Source organism: Elgaria multicarinata, chromosome 13 (assembly GCF_023053635.1).
Source record: "Elgaria multicarinata webbii isolate HBS135686 ecotype San Diego chromosome 13, rElgMul1.1.pri, whole genome shotgun sequence".
NCBI classification, from domain to species: domain Eukaryota; kingdom Metazoa; phylum Chordata; class Lepidosauria; order Squamata; family Anguidae; genus Elgaria; species Elgaria multicarinata.
The window spans coordinates 1,730,611-1,749,637 of record NC_086183.1 but is presented as its reverse complement, the minus strand read 5'-3'; the positions used below and the strand labels follow the sequence as shown (position 1 = coordinate 1,749,637).

Here is a 19,027-nt window from a genome sequence, read left to right as displayed (position 1 = left end):
GGCTTTCCTTCACAGCCATAAAGGGCTAGAAACATTATTGGGAGCAAGGTGGGGTGAGAGAAGATTGATCCTCAGAGTGTTGTATTATTTGTGGCCAACATCTTCCTTCCTTGAAGGATCACAGTAGCATGAAGAAAATGGTTTCTGGTTTAAGAATTTTTTCAAGCCAGGTTGAGGAGACCTATGTAGATTTAGATTGCTCTTCCATACAAAGCTGCTAGAGCACTGGAAGCATCAGATGGGAGGTTAGGATGGGAGATACCCACAAACAAAGCAGAACTGGATAGAATGTGTTTCAGTGGAAGGACAGATTAGCAATTGGGTTGCCAAGAAAGAGGCTGCCCAAACCTCCGTTCTTACCCGGAGGTCCCCTGTTCCTGGGAAGTATTCGCCATACTTATGAAATGAGGCTGTCATGACGCGGTCTGTGGTGTAGAAGGCCTCCTCCACACCATCGCCGTGGTGAATGTCTATGTCAACATACAACACTCTCTGATGGTACCTGGGATTGCAAAAGGAATGTCAGACCAGCACTCATAGCCCCAAATCACTTCCACTATCGTCAAAACCACAGCTCATTTGCCCAAGAGGTCAGAGGGAGGAAGCACCGAAAATATTTATGTCTTCAAACTTTTGGCTAGGTCTACTGCTGCCTTTTCAAACATTTGACTTTCAGGGAACACTATTCCTTTCAACATGTCTGCTGAGGGACCCAAGCAGCTGAAGAATATTCTGTGATCCACACACCCCAGACTAGGCCTGTTAGGAACTCCCCTGGCACTTCCCCGTGGCAGGGGAAGACCAAAATGGTCAAAAAGCAAATCTGGCTGTTGTTTAGACAAGCTTGTCTGAGAACCCCTAGGGTTCCCTCGGAACACCACTTGAAAATCCCTGAGAAAAATATTCCTTGCACATATAAAACTAGCATGTTAGGGAGAAGGCTAGGCTATGCTAGAAGCTCCCATACCTAGACATTTCTTTTTCTTTGTTCAGGTAACATTTTTGTATTCAGGAACATTTTTGTCTGCAGGAATATTCAATCATGCCATCTGCCCCTTGAAGTCTGAACTGGTACAGCGTAAGAACAATTTTAATGCCTTATCTGCTGCTTGCATGAACAAAAATTTTAAAAGATTAAAACCAGTAGTAAAAGCTCTGAATTTTAAAAGGGGATCTATTTACACAAGTGTGTGTGTGTGTGTATGTGTGTGCATGTGTTGCTGTCCCTTCTGTCAGAAATTCAAAGCTCATTTAGAGGTTTGTGGCAAACTGCTTTTCTACATACTTTAGCAACTCCAAGATGGCCAGAACGATGTCATTGACGTAACAGAAGCCTGAGGCCTCTGACTTCTTGGCGTGGTGCAAACCTCCTGCCCAGTTCACAGCAATGTCCGTCTGCTGCTTGTTCAGCTTCACTGCACTGGCTGCGAAGACAATTCAAACCAATGACACAAAACAGATAGCACAGAATATGCTGCGGGAATTGGTCCTACAAGTAGGAATTGGTCCTACAGAACTTTCCATAAGATACCCAAATTCCACAATGATTGCTATAAAGTAACAAACCTGCCATAAAAATTCCCAAAACCCAGAGCATAAGCTGCATGGTGTAAATGTCAACACTTCTGAATCCTGATGCAAGAATCTGAGAACCATTCTGAAATCCCCCCAGGCGCTCAAGGATTACAAGTTCATAATGACAGAGATATAAAAAAGATGGATGTGGAAGTAAAAGCACTTGTGAAAAAACAGGATGTCTTTGAAAGAAGTTGTGAGGTGAGATTTCAAGATCAAGAATTAAAGTTGATCCAGCTTCAGGATCAGGACCGTCGCTGTAATGTACGAATTAAACCATTTGTTGAAGAACCAGCAGAGGAGTTGAGAAAATCAGTTTTGAAGTGGTTCAATGATATGATGCCAGATTTGGATATAAAAGACTGTGATATTGAAAGGATCCATCGAGTGGGAGGAGCAAATTATAGAGGATCAACCAGAGACATTCTTGTGAGATTTGGCAGTTACTACAAAAAAGAGCAAGTGATGAAGAAATTGAGGTCTATGGTTATGATTAAATATAAAGGCAAAGCAGTGCAAGTTTACAACGATCTTTGTCAGCAAACACTCCAATGGAGACGCAGCGTCAAGCAAATAACTGAAACGCTAACAAGAAATACAGTGAGATATTCTTGGGGTTACCCTGTTTTTCTAAAGTTTTCTTATGCTGGGGGCCAACACAGAGTAACCTCTCTGGAGCAGGGCAAAGAGTTGCTGAAGAGTTTGGGGTTATTTAAAGATGCAAGTCTTGGAGCTGGAGTTGGGAATGGAGCCAAAGCCGGGGCGTCTGGGACGGGGTAAAATGGGGAATGGTTTATGAGATAATAATATGTTAAGTAGTTAAGTATAGAGATCTTGCCGCCAGGGCGGGGCCCCGCCTCCCCCCCCTCCCCTAAGTTAGATAGTGGCCGGAGTAATAGACTCATGGGGATATGGGGGGGAAGGTAGTGGGGGGGAGGCGGGTTGGGGGGGATTAATAGGGTGGGAGGGAGGGAGTTGAAGGGGGGTTCAGGGTTTAATTTGTTTATTGTTGTGTATGTTTATGAGTTGCAGAGCACACGGGATCGGAAGGAAAATCAAAAGGGTGAATATGAATAAGAACATTAAAGTATCAACGCTCAATGTTAAAGGTCTGGGGGCAGTCGTGAAAAGGAGGAGAATAGAACAAATGTTAAATAAAGAAAGATCTGATATAATTATGATACAAGAAACACACCAAAAATTGGACGGCGTAAATGAAATTCGCACAAAGTGGTCAGTGTACTATGAAAAGTCATTAGGGACGTCAAAAAAAAATGGAGTAGCAATTTTGATTTCAAAAAAAAGTGGATTCATATTGGAAACTGTAAAAAAGGATGATAATGGTAGATATCTTATGATAAAGGGGCAAATTGAAAGTGAACAATATACACTAGTAAATGTTTATGCCCCTAATGAGAGACATAGGGAGTTCTTTATGGAGTTGTTTGATGAAATAGAGGAGTTTAGGGAAGGATATCTTATTTTGGCTGGGGATTTTAATATGGTAATGGACAATAGAGTGGATAGATCAAATCCCACAAATGTGGAAAAAAGAAATAATATTACTATATTGAATAAACTAGTAAAAGAAAAAGATTATGTCGATTGTTGGCGTTTATTGAATGGATTGAATTCGGGATTTTCTTACTACTCCTCAGTTCATCAGACATACTCTAGAATAGATTATATAATGGTTTCAAAAGAGTTTGCAAGTAAGGTATGTAAAATGGAAATGGGGGTAATAAAAGTAACAGATCATGCATTGTTAAGTTTAGAGTTTACAGTTAAAAAGAATTATAAGGAAGCGTTTAGGTGGAAACTAAACACAAAACTTTTGAAGTATAATAAGGTGGTAGAAAAAATGCAAAGAGAATTGACAGAGTCTTGGGAAATTAATGAGAAGGGAGAAACGTCAAGGGCAGTAGTTTGGGATACCATGAAGGCAGTATCAAGAGGGATATGTATTAGAGAAATGTGTAATTTAAGGAGGCAACAAGTAGCAGAGCAGGAACAATTGGAGAAAGAGATTAAGAAAATGGAGAAAGATTATTGGCAATTTAAAAATAAATATAAATTAATAGAAATACAAGCAAAGAAAAAACAATTAGAAAATTTAAATTTAGAGGAGGTTCAAAAAAATTTAATATATATGAAAAGGGAGTATTTTGAAAACAGTAATAGGAATTCTAGATTGCTTGCCAGACTCACACAAAAAGAAAAAGCCAGGAATGGGATAGGGATTTTGAAGGATAAACAAGGGAAGTATTGTCATACAATGAAGGATAAAGTAAAGATTTTTCAGGAGTTTTATCAAGAATTGTATAAGGGAAAGGATATTCAAAAACAAAAGCTGGAAGCTTATATAGAAAAGTATATAAAAAAGAGAATAAAAATAGAGCATAAAGAGTTGATGGAAAAGGTAATAACTCAAGGTGAAGTAGAAGAAGTAATTGAGAATTTGAAACCAGGTAAATCACCGGGGGTAGATGGTTTAGGCCCAGAATATTATAAAGTTTTTAAAAGAATCTTAGTACCAAAATTATTGAATTTGTATAATTCCATATTGGAAGGGGAAAGAACACCAGAATCATGGGAACATTCATTAATAATTTTAATACCAAAACCAGATAAAGATTTGACTGTCCCTGATTCATATAGACCTATTTCATTAATAAACCAAGATGCTAAGATTTTTTCAACTATTTTAGCAAGGCGGTTGAATAAATTTATAGAGGAATATATAGGGGAGGACCAATGTGGATTTGTGGCAGGTAGACAGATGCCTAATTTAGTGGGAAGAGTATTAAATGTAATACAGGTGATAAATAAATCTAAGGTTAAAGCGGGAATTCTGGCATTAGATATTTTTAAGGCTTTTGATTGTTTGAGCTGGCAAGCTTTAAAGATGGTTTTAAATAAAATGGGGTTTGGAAATAAATTTAGAGCTATAATAGATCAGTTATACTCTCAAAATACAGCCGTAGTGGTAGTGAATGATGGTGTGACAGATAAGATACGACTAGCCAGAGGGACAAGGCAAGGATGTCCGCTCTCACCAGTCCTATTTGTAATGGTAATGGAATTATTGGCGAATGCAATACGAGAAGATGAGGAGATTGAAGGAATAGGTAGTATGAAAGAAATTAGATTGAATATGTTTGCAGATGACACGTTGTTGACGATAAAAAATCCAATAGAGAAGATGAGGAGAATTAAACAGCAATTGAGAGAATTTGAGGATATTACGGGGTTAAGAATAAATTGGTCTAAATCAGAAATGATGTTGTTTAATTATACTAAAAAGGAAGAGAAGGATTGGGGAAAAAAGGGAAGAGAAATGAGAGTTAAGAATCAGATTAGATATCTGGGAATAAAAATTACGCAGAAGTTAGAGAGTTTAGAGAAAGAGAATTTAAATGTGTTAAAAAAGAGATTTTAGCAAAATTGGAGAAATATAAAAGGTTAAATTTATCTTGGTTTGGAAGAATAGCATTAATAAAAATGAAGATTTTAGCGAAGATTAGTTTTGTGTTTCGGATGCTACCAATAAAAATTTCAGAATTAGAGCTAAAAAGTTGGCAAAGGATTATAAATAATTATTGTAATGGTGATAAGAAAGCAAGGGTAAATAAAAGTAAATGGTATTTAAGCCAAAAAAAGGGAGGATTGGGTCTCCCGAATATTAAATTATATTATGTAGCTAATAGATTAAGATATATAGTGGAGGCAGTTACAGGATTAGGGGAATTAGATTGAATGGAAGATAAAACTATAAGTAATATAGAGACTAATTTGGAAAATGTATTTTTTATGGAAGGAAAAAAAAATGGGTGGAAAGTATAAATAACCCGCTTTTGAGGTCTCACTGGGAAATTTGGAGTAAATATAAAGGGGAGCTGCTTCCAAGCAGCTCTCCTTTGTCACCGGTAATAATGTTGAAGAATTTTCCGGAGGAATTAAAGAGTAGATTAAGCAAAGTTTTAATAGAAAAAAATAAAATGAAATTAAGGGAATGGTTAAGAGGCATGAACACAAGAGAGGATATGGAAGAGGTTCTTAAGGATAAAAAATTAACTTGGTTAAATTATAGGCAATTAGAACAGTGGACTAAAAAGTGGGTAAGAGCTAATGGAGATTGTAGAGAATTAACAAAGTTTGAGGAACTAATAGTTAAGAAAGAAAATGAAAGGGAGAAAAGAACAGTGTTAAAAGGGTTGATGAGTGAAATATACAGAATATTGGTGGAGAAAGGGATGGAGGATAATTCGGGTAAAATGGTTTGGGAGACAGATTTGAAGGTACAAATAGGACAACAGGGTTGGGAGGGATTATGGAAACAAAGAGCGTTGAGAAATATGTCAGTAAGAATAAAAGAGAATTATTTTAAAATTGTATGGAGGTGGTACCTAACTCCGGTTAGATTGAATAAGATAAACAATCAGCAATCAGAAAATTGTTGGAGAGGTTGTGGGGTTAAAGGAACGTATTTGCATATGTGGTGGGAATGTAACTATGTTCAAAAATTGTGGAAGATGGTGTTTTTGGAGACTGAAGAAATTGTGGAAATGAAGATAGAACGAACACCAAAAGTTGCATTGCTGTCACTATTTGAAGATGATTTTAAATGTAAAAAGGAAATTAAGGAACTGATAACAAATTTGTTGACTGCAGCGAGATTGATTGTAGCTAGGAACTGGAAGATTCAAGGGGAATATTCTATTGAAGAATGGTATAAAGAAGTATGGGATATAGCTATTAAGGATAAATTGACAAGTAATATTAAATGGAGAAGAGGTATAGCTAAATCAAATGATTTTGAAGGAATTTGGAAACAGTTCCTAATATTTGTGTTTTCTAAAGGAAGTGGGAAACCGCCAGCGGAAAAAAGCATGAGATTTTGGAAGCAGGAATAGATCCCGAGGTGGGGGGGCACTTATATGTTAAGAATGGTTATATTGTATGATAGGATAGGTAATAGATAATACTCAATATATATGTATTCCACATTTATTCAAATGTATGTAGTATGTTGTGTTGTTGTTTTTGTATGATGTTTATTTTGTGTTTAAAATAAAAATCTATTAAAAAAAATGGATTACAAGTTCATGTTTACATGAATAAGAACAAAGTATTCCTATAATACCTGTACTCTAGTGGTATTTTAACCTTTTAGCACCAAAGCATCTTCACTGTGAAGCACCCTTTTGCACAAGAAACCATTAATACAATACCCATGATGTGGTACAACTGTGAGCAAAACATACATGCACCTATACAGCTATGCTGCCCATTCATCTTCCCACTACCCCTGCTTGCATAGGAAGTCTGTTTTGGGGCCATGCACATTTCTAAATCCACAAACATCCCGGCTCCAAAGATTTTAATTTGATTCCATGATATACCATATATAGCACATTAAAAATACCAAGGTTATAATTCCTAAGCTGAACAGGATACAGAATTGGATCTTTCCATCTTTCTCCATTTTGAGAAGCTCTCCAAGTATTTAAAGATGGTATCTACAACAATAACATCCAATTTCCAGAGGGTAGTAATGTTAGTCTATTGCAGCAAAACCAACAAAGAATCTTGTAGCACTTTAAAGGCTAACACATTTATTTTGGCATAAGCTTTTTTGGACTATAGTCGACTTCATCAGATATATGCAGTGTTATGGAGCGTTTCAGAATTTTTATACAGTACATATGTGGCGTGGGACGAGCACACTCTTAAACAATGGATTGTACTGTTAGTTAAGGGAGATATTTTTCACACCTCAAGTTGCAGTTCATTCATCCTTCAAGGTTTTTTATTTACTTGGCTGTTACTTACCAACAGAGCCTCCTGTAGAAAGCTGACAAAACTCGAACAAGCCATCAAACACAGGGCAATCTTCTCCAACGTTGACTTGAAAAAGAAAGCAGAAAGTAAACATTACAAGACGAAGTTTAATCCAAAGGTGTGCACGAATTTGGCCGAACAGGGAGGAGGAGCCTTCAGAACTCTGAAGGAACTTCTGTCCAGGGTAATGACAGTCCTTAGGTTAGGAGAGCAGGGGGGACAGGGAAGAGGACACTGGGCACAAACGAACAAAAAAAACTGTGGCGGAAGGACAAGATTTGCCATTCCAAACAGTCCATGTAAGCCAGACATGAGCAGCACAAGGAGAGAAATGAAGTGCTTACAGAGAAAAAGCCTCTTCACCGCCGCTCTGACCATGTCACTCCACTTGTGAAATCTCTTCATTGGCTTCCAATTCACTCCAGAATCCAATACAAACTTCTCCTGCTGACCTTCAAAGCTCTTCACGGTCTAGCTCCTGCCTATCTCTCCTCTCTCATCTCACACTATTGCCCCGCTCGTGCTCTCCGCTCCTCCGATGCCATGCTTCTCGCCTGCCCAAGGACCTCTACTTCCCTTGCTCGGCTTCGTCCTTTTTCTTCTGCTGCCCCTTACGCCTGGAACGCTCTTCCAGAACACTTGAGAACTACAAACTCAATCACAGCTTTCAAAACTCAGCTAAAAACCTTTCTGTTCCCTATAGCTTTTAAATATTGAGTTTGTTCTGACTCTATACTGTTTAGCTCTATACTGTTTAGCTTCACCCTACCCAGTGCCTGTTTACACTTCACTGTGCCTGTTTGCATTCTCTTTCCCTCCTTATTGTTTACTACAACTTTATTAGATTGTAAGCCTATGCGGCAGGGTCTTGCTATTTACTGTTTTACTCTGTACAGCACCATGTACATTGATGGTGCTATATAAATAAATAAATAAATAAATAAATAATAATAATAATAATAATAATAATAATAATAATAATAATAATGTTAAATTTGCCCAAGTTGATCATTGGCACTGAAGACGTTGGAGCAAACAGGAGTTTGACGGGGAGCGTAGGGGAAGAGGAGAGAGGGAGAAGAGAAGCCTCAAGGAAACCCAGGAGGCTGCCAATTCAAAGAGGCTGTGTGTTGCCATGTGCTCCTGAGTGCTGAGTGAAGAAGTGAAGGGGTGGGTGGTGAGAGTTGCTGCAGGGCCTGATGGGGAAGTGGCCTGATTGCTGATTGTTCTCAGTATAAAGTGACCTGATAGTTGATAGTTGTCGGCCACCCAGTGACCTCATTAAGCTCCCTGACTTGGAGCTGAGCAGAAGCAGAGAAGAGCAGCTGGCACAGCTGAACTAGAAGCTAGAAAAGGAAGCCAGCTCCCACAGAGAGAGCAAACAGGGGGAGCAAACAGGAGTTTGACAGGGGGAATTCGGCAGGAGAGGTCTCTAAGGGGAAAGAAAAACAAAACAAAAAAACAAACAACAACAAAATATTTTTCTTCTCGTAAGGACAGGACAAAGCACAGGCAATTCCGCTATAATCAGAAAGGAAAAAACAAAACAGAAATAGACAATATGGACCAAAAGGAGTCCCTAGCGGTAGTGACCTGCGAAGTGTGTGCAATGTTTGTGTTCCTGCCTGAGATCGACATGGCGGACACCTGCAACAAGTGCAAGCTGGTGGCACTTTTGGAAGAAAAAGTGAGAGGACTTGAGCGGCGAGTGTCCACCCTCCAAGGAATAAGAGGAGGAGTTCTTAAGACAGAACGGTGGAACTGCAACAGCAACAAGAAGCACACGAGATTGAAGAGCAACAGCCAGCTGAAGCAGAAGTGGAGTATGCTCAGGGGGAGGAAAGCCAATGAAGAGGAAACTCCCTGGAAAAGAATGACAGTTAGGAGCAGAAGAACTAGAAGGCATTCTGCACCGGTGGAACCATTAGAGTTAGAACCGCTTTCAGCTACTGGAGGATGAGACTGGAGGACAGTCTGCACAGGAACCATGCAACAGTGAACAAGAGGCGGAAGGGGCTCTGTTAACTTGGAACCCCCCAACCTAGAATCTTTTCCAATCATATGCCAAAGTTTTGTGCTAATTTTGTGCCATTTTGTGTCGCAAACCTCGAGTTTTGTGCCGCCACTAACAGCTGTCTATTGATACTTAAAGCGGGGGTTCGTAGTTAACACACCAAAAAATGAACTTTGTCATAGAACCTCCAAACTGGTGCCAAAGTTTTGTCTTGTTTTGTGCCACAAACCCCGAGTTTTGTGCTGCCCCACTCCAATACAGTTCTTGGAGCTAGTTTCTGCGATAGCTTAGTTTTGTGCAGGGCATCTATCCAAGGGTCTTGTCCCTCTAGGTCCGGGGCCAATGGAGGTGTCAAACTTATAATTTCTTCTCCTGTAGTAGGATGAGGTGTTTGTACTATGTCATTGGACAGAAGAGGGTTTCCCCCGTTAAAAGTAGACTTAGATGTAGAGTTGTTTCAACTAGATTTAGAATTAGATATGGTCATATTCCCTAACAGGTTATATAGTTTCTTTTAATCCATTTTCTTATATTTGACTGTCTTTGCTCTTTTTATGTTTTTACTTTTCTTTGCAGTGTTAACATTGTTCCTCTTATTTTTACTACTTCGCTTCTTACTTAGATCATTTCGCCCCTTCTCAGGCTCAGTTATGAGTGGAAGATTGTTTATGATATCATATCCTTCTTTATTTCCAAGATTGTCAGTGCTGGTTCGAGAAGGATTATGAGTATCTGCCAACATTCTTAAAAGCTTGTTGCTTTCCAACAGAGAGCGCTTAATGTGTCCAATATCTTTAGACATGGCGACAAGCCATCAGGAATACACCTTCACAGGCAGATGGCAATGTTAGACGAGATGAATCTGCCTGGTTTGCTTTTCCGTTGCTCTTTGCCAGCTCTGTTAGTTGTCTTGACATCATTTCATCCAGGAGGGAATGTTTGGGGGAGGAGGAGATTGGCACGTGGGAGGCCCCACTCTCTGTTGTTGGTGGCTCTGAGGCAGAAATATTAGCACCCATGTTGTCAAAGGTGTGCTCTTGGAAGTCCGTGACTAATGAGCTGTTATTAAAGCCCAAAGACCACTCTAGAGCAAGATTAATGTTGGTCACCCCAATCCTCTCAGAATTGGCCTCTTCAGTCTCCTCAATCCCCTTTTCAGTCTCTTCGATTCCCGACTCATTGCCTGCTCCTTCAAAGAACTGTGTGATCTTTGTTTGGACTTTCCGTTTCTTACGTCCCCCCATAATGGAGAGGGTAGGAGGGAGTCCAAGCATTTTATAGCCAGTCCTGGTTAATACCATCTCTTTATCGGGAGCTAATTACCTGCTAAAGAATTGGCAAGGGGCAGAGGTAGAGGCAAAAGGCAAAGGCTGGCGAGGGGTGATTTTAGCGACTTTGAGTCAACTCCATTGGAAGTAGCAGCAACTTAAATTCCTTTCCTCCCCCGTCAATCTTCTCTGTTTAGTTATGTATGTAGTAAGTATAGTATGCTTAGCTAGTTGTAGCAAATTGGTATCTTCAGGCACAGGCAGTTTTTAAACAGACTAAATGTTTGTATTGAATCCTTAGCAAGAGTTTGTCAGCAGTAATTTTAACAAACTTTCAAACCGCCGTCACTTGTAAATGGCGGCAGGAGGGTTTCTTATTCTGATTAATTATCCTCCTCCCTCGCTATCTCTTCTCTTCCTTTAGTCTTTAACCTTGAGTCTTTAGCTGGCTGCCCATACCATACAAGGCTGATATTTCAGAAGCTGCAGGGAAGTTTTACAATTACAATTACTACGATAAAAGCTGTGATAAAAGCCAGAGCTCACGGTTTACACGCCAGCATTTGTTTCTCCTGGAAGTCCGACCATTGTCTTCAGTGGGGCGGCACAAAACTCAGGGTTTGTGGCACAAAACAGCACAAAACTAGCACAAAACTTTGGCACCAGGTTGGAGGTTCTAAGACAAAGTTCATTTTTTGATGTGTTAACTACGAACCCCACTTTAAGTACCAATACACAGCTGTTGGTGGTGGCACAAAACTCAGGGTTTGCGGCACAATACTAGCACAAAACTTTGGCACGTTTGGAAAAGATTCTAGGTTGGGGGGTTCCAAGTTAACAGAGCCGGCAGAAGTTTGGTTGACCAAGAAGAAGAGAAGGGAAGTCGTTGTGGGAGACGCCCTGCGGTGTGGGATTGAAACTCAAATATGTCGTGAAGACCTATGGACTGGCCAGATATGCTGTCTCCCTGGAGCAGAGATTACAGATGTGACTGAAGGGCTGCCAACGTTCATAAAGCCCACGGACACATACCCTTTGCTTCTCATCCATGTGGGAACAAATGATGTCGCCAAGCAGAGCTACAAAGAAATCATGTCAGACTTTGAAGCTCTGGGAAGGAAACAGAAGAACTTTGGGGCCCAGGTGGTTTTCTCATCCATCCTCCCAGTTCTTGGAAGAGGATTAGAAAGGGAAAGAAAATACTTCGGGTGAATGTCTGGCTACAAAGGTGGTGCCAACGTGAGAGTTTTGGATTCTGGGACCACGGGCCATGCTACTTAGAAAATGGACTGCTGGCAAGGGATGGGTTGCACCTCACAAGGGATGGAAAGAATGTGTTTGGCCACAACATGAAGAACTTGATCAGGAGGGCTTTAAACTGAATCTTACGGGGGCAGGAGACATAAACTTCGAGGCGCACTTGTCCCGTGGCAAGTGAGCCTAATGAGAAAAGGAGTGCAAGATGGGTGGGAGTATTTAAAAAAGGAAATTTTAAAGGCACAGTTACAAACAATTCCAACAAGGAGAAAAGATAGAAGACAACAGAGGAAACCAATGTGGCACCACAAAAAGCTTAGAGATGACCTGAAAACAAGAAAGGATACATATAGGAAGTGGAAGGAAGGCCAGGCTACAAAAGAAGAGTACAGACATGTGGCTCAGAAGTGCCGAAATGGCGTCAGGAAGGCTAAAGCTGTGAATGAGCTGAGATTAGCGAGGGATGCTAAAAGCAATAAAAAGGCTTTCTTCAGATGCGTGAGTAGTAAAAGACACAGGAAAGAAATGGTGGTTCAACTGCTTAATGAGGATGGCAAGATAACAGATGATAAAGAAAAGGCTGAGGTGCTCAATTCCTACTTTGCCTCAGTCTTCTCCCAAAAGCGGGTCTATGACCCCCTGGAAAAAGTGAAGCAGAAGTTGAGGGGGCAGGATTGCAGTTTGAGATTGATAAACAAATGGTCAAAGAACACCTAATTTCCTTGAATGAGTTCAAATCTCCAGGACCCGATGAACTGCATCCAAGAGTAATGAAGGAGCTAGCGGAAGAACTCTCAGGACCGCTGTCAATTATCTTTGTGAAATCATGGAAGACGGGTGAGGTGCCGGACGACTGGAGGACGGCTAACGTTGTCCCTATCTTCAAAAAGGGCAAAAAGGAGGAACCTGGGAACTACAGACCAGTCAGTCTGACATCCATCCCTGGGAAAATTCTGGAGCAAAGTATAAAGAAGTCAATCTGTAAGCACATTGAAAACAATGCAGTGATTACTAGAAGCCAACATGGATTTGTCAGGAACAAATCCTGTCAGACTAATCTGATCTTATTCTTTGATCGGGTAACCTCTCTTGTGGACTGCACAACTTTGCTGTTTTAAATTTGTATTTCTGCACTGCTGCTGATTTTATCCTGGTTATACTTTTATATTGTATTTTATATCATGTTTTTATACTGTTGTTTTATACTTTGAATGGTTTTAATTTTTGTGAACCGCCCAGGGAGCTTCGGCTATTGGACAGTATAAAAATGCAATAAATAAATAAATTTGAGAGTAGGAATCAACATTGGAATTACTCACCACCTGCTGGAGTCCCATGAATTGAATGTTCAAAATGTTTGAATGCTCAAAAGTAATTCAGCAATTCTATATAACTATAAAGTGTTTAAAGTGCTTCATGCACATTGGCTCAATTCAGACACCCCAGACCTTGGTTTATTGTTACAGAAATGAGCTACACCAGGCCAAGCCTTAGCCCTGTCCCTTGCACACAAGAGGTGATAGGAAACGTCTACTTTGAGTTTGCAGCAAGTGATGGTTTGACCACAATTCGAAGTAGCTGTTTCTAATCTCCTACCCTTGTGTACAAAGCAGGAGCAAAGGCGAGGAGGAAGGGTACAAGCTTGAGGCTCGCTGAAACTCGTTCACTCAATGAGATGCCATGGATTGTTGTCGTGTCTGAATGCACTCGTTACCTTCCTGCGGGAAGTCGGTATTATTCCTAATTGTTTGGAGAAGCATGGTACAAGTGTCGACAGACAACATATTGCAAAGGGATTTCACTGCTGCTGGTTTCATCCACCCAACTGTGCTGCTTTATATCATATCTGCATTTACATTTTTAATATTTTTGTTCTAAAAACAAGATTAGTATGTCCCTTTAGCCATGAACAGCCCCCACTCCCACGAACACATGTATCAGTATTTCGATTGTTCCAGCAACCTTCAGAACATCACACTCAGAGCTTACATCGCTGCATCTGCTTGCTGTATTCGGACATGTTATCTGGGCGAATCGACCGCAGAAATTTGATGTAGTCATCGCTGTGGTATTTGGTCATTTCTTCAGCACTAGCTTTGTAGGGTCGCTGCAATGAAAGGCCATTTTTAAAGAAGCGCCTTGGTAACGCCCCCCAAATTTTAGCACAGTTCAAACTGCATCCAGCAGGCTTTCCAGTGGCCCTTTGCCCAGCACAGAACAGGGGAAAGACCAATGGCAATGGGAGGGTCTAGGAATTACTACTTCTACAATATAATTGTAGACTGAAGGAACTGATTAAAAGGACTGCATGGGAGAACAGGTAGCTCACCAATCCAGGTATGACATGCTCAGAAAACACAGACTTTTAATGTTCGTCATTGTTAAACTTCAAGAGACGTTTATTTAAATCAATGACACTGAAGGCAAACCTCTAAATAGGTTTGCTTTATGGCAAGTTGGCAGGAATTTAAAAAATGTATAGTGGATGAAGATGGGTTTCTTTCTTTTTTCAGGCTGTTAATGTGCCACAACTTACTTACACTGATATTCACTAGCACCGGGGCAGATTAGTAACTTTTGTGGATTTATGCGAATGGCTGCTTTAAGGGAAACACAACTAATATTTTTCATCTGATGGATAATTGGTTTTTAGAACAGCCCAGGGATACTGATGATCTAGGCAAGGCAGACAGGGATGTTGATATGCCATCATATACGAATCTCATATAGTGAGAGATTCACACATTGTCCAAGGTTAGCTATGTTCCAGTTGGGAGTCCTAAAACATCACCAGAACTTGCAAAGGATTCCTCAGAACAGGTCAGAATGTGCTCTCTCAATTTCATTGTGCCTTATATTACACCTACTGAAATTACTTAGCCACTTTTCATTATAAAATAATCACAAAGAAGGATACAAGTCCTGACTGGGCTCTTTCTGGGTGTGCCTGGTAGGAATTAATCTTTTTTTTCAGGAGTACTAACAGCCAACCCTGCCCTTGGGAAACAAGCTGTACCTGCTCCAGGAATAGAGACTTGTGGGCTAGCCGCAGGTCCCCATCAGCTGTTGTAGCCCGTTACTTCCTTCCCCCATGCTAATGCTGCCAGGTTCCTTGCTGGTCTCTCTCTCTCTAGCTACACCCATGGCTTAAGAGGACTCTGGGTTGGACATCAGACTGCTGGACCTCCACAGCTGCAGGTCCCATGTTAACTTCCAGCCATGATGATTTGCCATGATGATTATGCCATGATGATTATGCCAGTCCCAGCCAACTTGCCATGATGATTATGCCAGTCCCAGCCAAGGAGCACAGGATGTCGGGCTCCCCCCCCCCCGAATTATTTAGTCTGTTTTGTTTGTGATAACTCAGATGGGGGAGTTACTAAATAAATAGGGGAGCTGCTTATTTTCTGGAGATAATATGGGCTTTATTATTATATTGAGAATGTTTGTTTCTTGTTTGATACTGCTTATTGATATATATTTGACAAGAAAACTGAAGATTTGAAAGGAAGCAGGTGTTTTTTTAAAAAAAAAACTTACATAGATTTCCATTTTTCTGTAAAGGCCATAGTTCAGAAGAAGGTTATGAGTCATCCTGATCCTATGCGGCTTCATAGGGTGACCTTGACCATAATAATAGTTTCCAATGTCCCCTGAAATGAGAAGCGAGGGAAAAAGACAAAGCTTACTTTACACTGTGAACAACTTTAATTTTGGGAGAGATAATAAGGAATAGATGTAAGAAAAAACTGTGGCGTGGGGCGGGGAGTTCAGTGGCAGAGTTCTCCTTTGCATACAGAAGGTTCCAGGTTCAATCCCTGGCATTTCCAATTCAAAGGGTCTCAATTAGCCAGACCACTCTCCTGGGGAGCAGCTGCTGGTCAGTAGATGAAAGTGCACCAAATAGATCAATAGTCTGATGGAGAAGGCAGTATCATACATGTTTCTTTTAATTTAGTTGCACCTAGGGATGAAGATGAGATGGAGGAATTAAGAGTGTCCAGAAAGGGGACTTGTACAGAACAAATAAGTTCACACACACACACAATCACATTGGCTGTGGGCATACCAGTTTCCTGCAGCAGAAATATGGTCTTGAGCAACATCATGTGGGGGATGATGAAATAAATGTGAATAACTTAATCATACTAGCGACATGCATCTTCATTCATACTTAAGGTTTCTTCTGCAGGAAACTCTGGTATGCCCACAGCCAATGTGACTGTCATATAAAATGTGAAGAAACATTAAGTATGAATGAAGATGCATGTCACTAATATGATTACATTATTCACATTTATTTCATCATCCCCAAATGTTCAAGCATCCAGGTGGGACTCAGGCTTCAACTTACTTAGATGAACAAGTAACTCAGCTGTGGCCTGCACTAACTGAATAAATTGGCCCACCAACTTCAGCTCTATTTCTAGAAGCTGATTAGGGTGCTTAAAACTGGACTAGAACTAGGAAATATGAACCATGTGACAGCCAGGCCTGTGCCAGTCCCCATCGTGGAAAAGGTGGCCTGGAAAATGCCAGGTAGGCTGCTCAGGGGAGGAACATCTCCTGCTGAACCAATGCCAAGAGAAGGAAAGGCAGGGGAAATGGAAACCACTCCAGTTGGAGATTGGCCAGGATGTGATACCAAATACCCTATTACCTGGAAAAGTTCCCTGGTGGTGCGCACACATACGCTCACCACACCCAGTAAGTGCATAGTGCACTCCCACCATAACCCCTCAGAGTCTCCCCTGATTGCTTTGGGGAGGAAATAAAAGGCAGATGTGTTTGCTGGCAGAGTCCTTGCTTTTGGAAGCAGCTTTTAAAAACACCACCACCTTCAGAAGTGGAGAACTGATAAATCTAACAGCAGTGTTCCATTTACCAGGAGCTTCCTCTTCTCCCAAGACCAGTCTTTCTGCTCTCCTCCTCAGCCCTGTTCTTCTTCCAAGACTCTCTGAGAGCGCTTCGGCTCTCCAGCTTCCTATGCAAACAACGCTTCACTAACTGCTCATTTCTTGCCTTCCCAAAGCATCCAACCCAATACTACCACTCTGGATGCCCATCCTTCACTGTGCCCCCTGAACTTTCCCCCCTCATAGCTTTCCTGTTCACTCAGTGATCTTCTTTCCCCTTCCTAACCATCCTAGGCCTTCAGACAGCCACTTTCCTAATTACCTGTGGTAAGTATGAAACATCTCCAAGCAAACCAGAAAGGATGCTTTGGTAAAATGGAAAGCAACTGTGGCTTTGGAGGTTCTTTCAGAGGAAGGAACCCACCCACCCCTGAGAATTAACACAGGTACGTGTGGTTGTGTGGACTAACAAAACCGTTTGCGGACCAATGGCTTCTCTGGGCTTCTTTGGAAGGATGCCTTGACCTGGTCAAAAGCTGCTCTGCCTGCCATCGCCCAGCTGTCCTCTGCCCCCAGCTTCTGCCCTCATTAGCCCACGGCCCGCTGGAAACCTTCACTGTGCCCCTTCCTCCCAGAGCTCTCCCTGCTACCGCCCAGGGACCTTCTCAGCATTACCCCACCCTTAGACTTCTTCACTGTGCCTCTTCTCCCCCCAAAGCCACCCTCTGTCCCCTGCATCACAAAGACCTTCAGCACCCTTTCCCTCTATCGCCCCAAAGCCTTCTTCACTAGCCCTTCCTGCTCACCCCACCCACACACCAACAGCCTAACTTCCCTGCTTCTGACCTCCTCAGAACCAGGGGACAAGAGTACCAGCTGAAAGGCCCCAGGGTTCAAACCCAGCCATAGCCACAAGTTCACTAGGTGGGCCCTGGGCAAGCAGAACCAACCCACTCAGTCCTCGGCCCCCCACGCCACCAGCAGCTTGGGCGTTCACAACGCTGCCCGGCGTTGCGAGAGCAGCTCCAGCAACTGCGAAACCAGCGCCCCGTGGTCACGGCTGGGCGCCCTGGTCCAGCTCAAACGCCCACTCCTCTCTTCCAGGGTCTCCCCCCCTTCAGCTCGCCCCGGTCCTCGAGGGCTGCCCACCTCACCAGCCCCATCCAGCCCCCCACGGCCTGCATGGGCGGGGGGGGGCAACCCGCCTTCACGGCACTCCCCTCAGCCACGACACTCGTTGGGCTGGTCCCTCGCGTGCTCGGCCTCACCTACCCCACAGGGTTGTTGTGAGAATGAAAGGGGGAGGGGCACACACATGCGCAGCCTCGAGCTGCTTGGAGGAAAGGCAGGGTGAGAAGAACCTTATACGAAATTAAAATAAATCACCCCCCTCACCAACGGCTCCCTCGTTCCGCCCCCCCCTTCTTAAAACCCTTCCTCCTCCTCCTCCTCCTCCTCCTCCTCCATTTTCCCACCCCCAGTCACACGGGACGGGGCCCGCCATCACCTTCAGGCCCTTTCCCTCGCCGCCCCCATCATCATCATCATCATCATCATCGGCCCCCCCCGCAAAGAAATTGCAAGAACCTGCCCCCCCGGCGCGCGCGCACTTCCTTCGCCGCTACCCTTCCTCCCTCCCCCCCGACCCCTCCTCTTCCTCTCCGAGCTCCACCGCCTCCCTCTGCCGGAGCCCCTCACCCACCGTCGTAGTAGTAGCAGACTTTCCGCTTGGTCCCCTGAGTCAGCGCCATTTTCCGCCGCCGCCTCCCGACACCTCCTCCTCCGCCCGGACCCGAGTCCCGCCACGCAACCGAGCCCTCCGGCGGGGGGGGAGCGCCTCCAGCGCCACCCCGCCCCTTCTAACCTCTGTAGCCTATCACAAGTGCAGATGGTCTACCCAGTGCCAATGAGAAGCGTGGGAGGCGGGACGACTTGTGACAACAAGTTAGACAGAGCGGCGAGGAGTTACTTGGACTGTACCATTTTCTCACAGGAGGGGAAGTAGAGGGGTGGGTGTGCACCATCTCCACGTAAGAGAGGGGGTAACTGTAAACTACGTTGCTCTTCCCCCGAGGGGGAAATGAAGATTCCCACCGCGCCTCCACCCAGGAGAGAAAGAACGCGAAAGCTGGAGTGGGCCATTCCTGGGGGGGGGGGGAGCATATTCTTCTGGCAGCGCCTTTCACAGGGATCCGCTCCCCGCGGGGAGTCAA

The 19,027-nt window shown here is 42.8% G+C and overlaps 1 protein-coding gene across 2 annotated transcripts in view; it reads right to left on the bottom strand.

Annotated features, from left to right (window-relative positions):
- HDAC1 (histone deacetylase 1) overlaps positions 1 to 18,613 on the bottom strand; it is a 30,239-nt gene extending 11,626 nt beyond the window's left edge. Inside the window, exons 1-6 of one of the 2 annotated variants that reach the window (XM_063140208.1) lie at positions 18,517 to 18,613; positions 15,499 to 15,611; positions 13,945 to 14,062; positions 7,408 to 7,482; positions 1,286 to 1,424; positions 361 to 502 (exon numbers count right to left, since the gene is read on the bottom strand). In XM_063140208.1, the coding sequence (XP_062996278.1) occupies positions 361 to 502; positions 1,286 to 1,424; positions 7,408 to 7,482; positions 13,945 to 14,062; positions 15,499 to 15,611; positions 18,517 to 18,565 (636 nt within the window). In that variant the 5' untranslated portion in view covers positions 18,566 to 18,613. The remainder of the gene's footprint in view (positions 1 to 360; positions 503 to 1,285; positions 1,425 to 7,407; positions 7,483 to 13,944; positions 14,063 to 15,498; positions 15,612 to 18,516) is intronic. The other variant, XM_063140207.1, reaches the window with a different exon arrangement.
- Between the last annotated feature and the right edge of the window lie 414 nt (positions 18,614 to 19,027).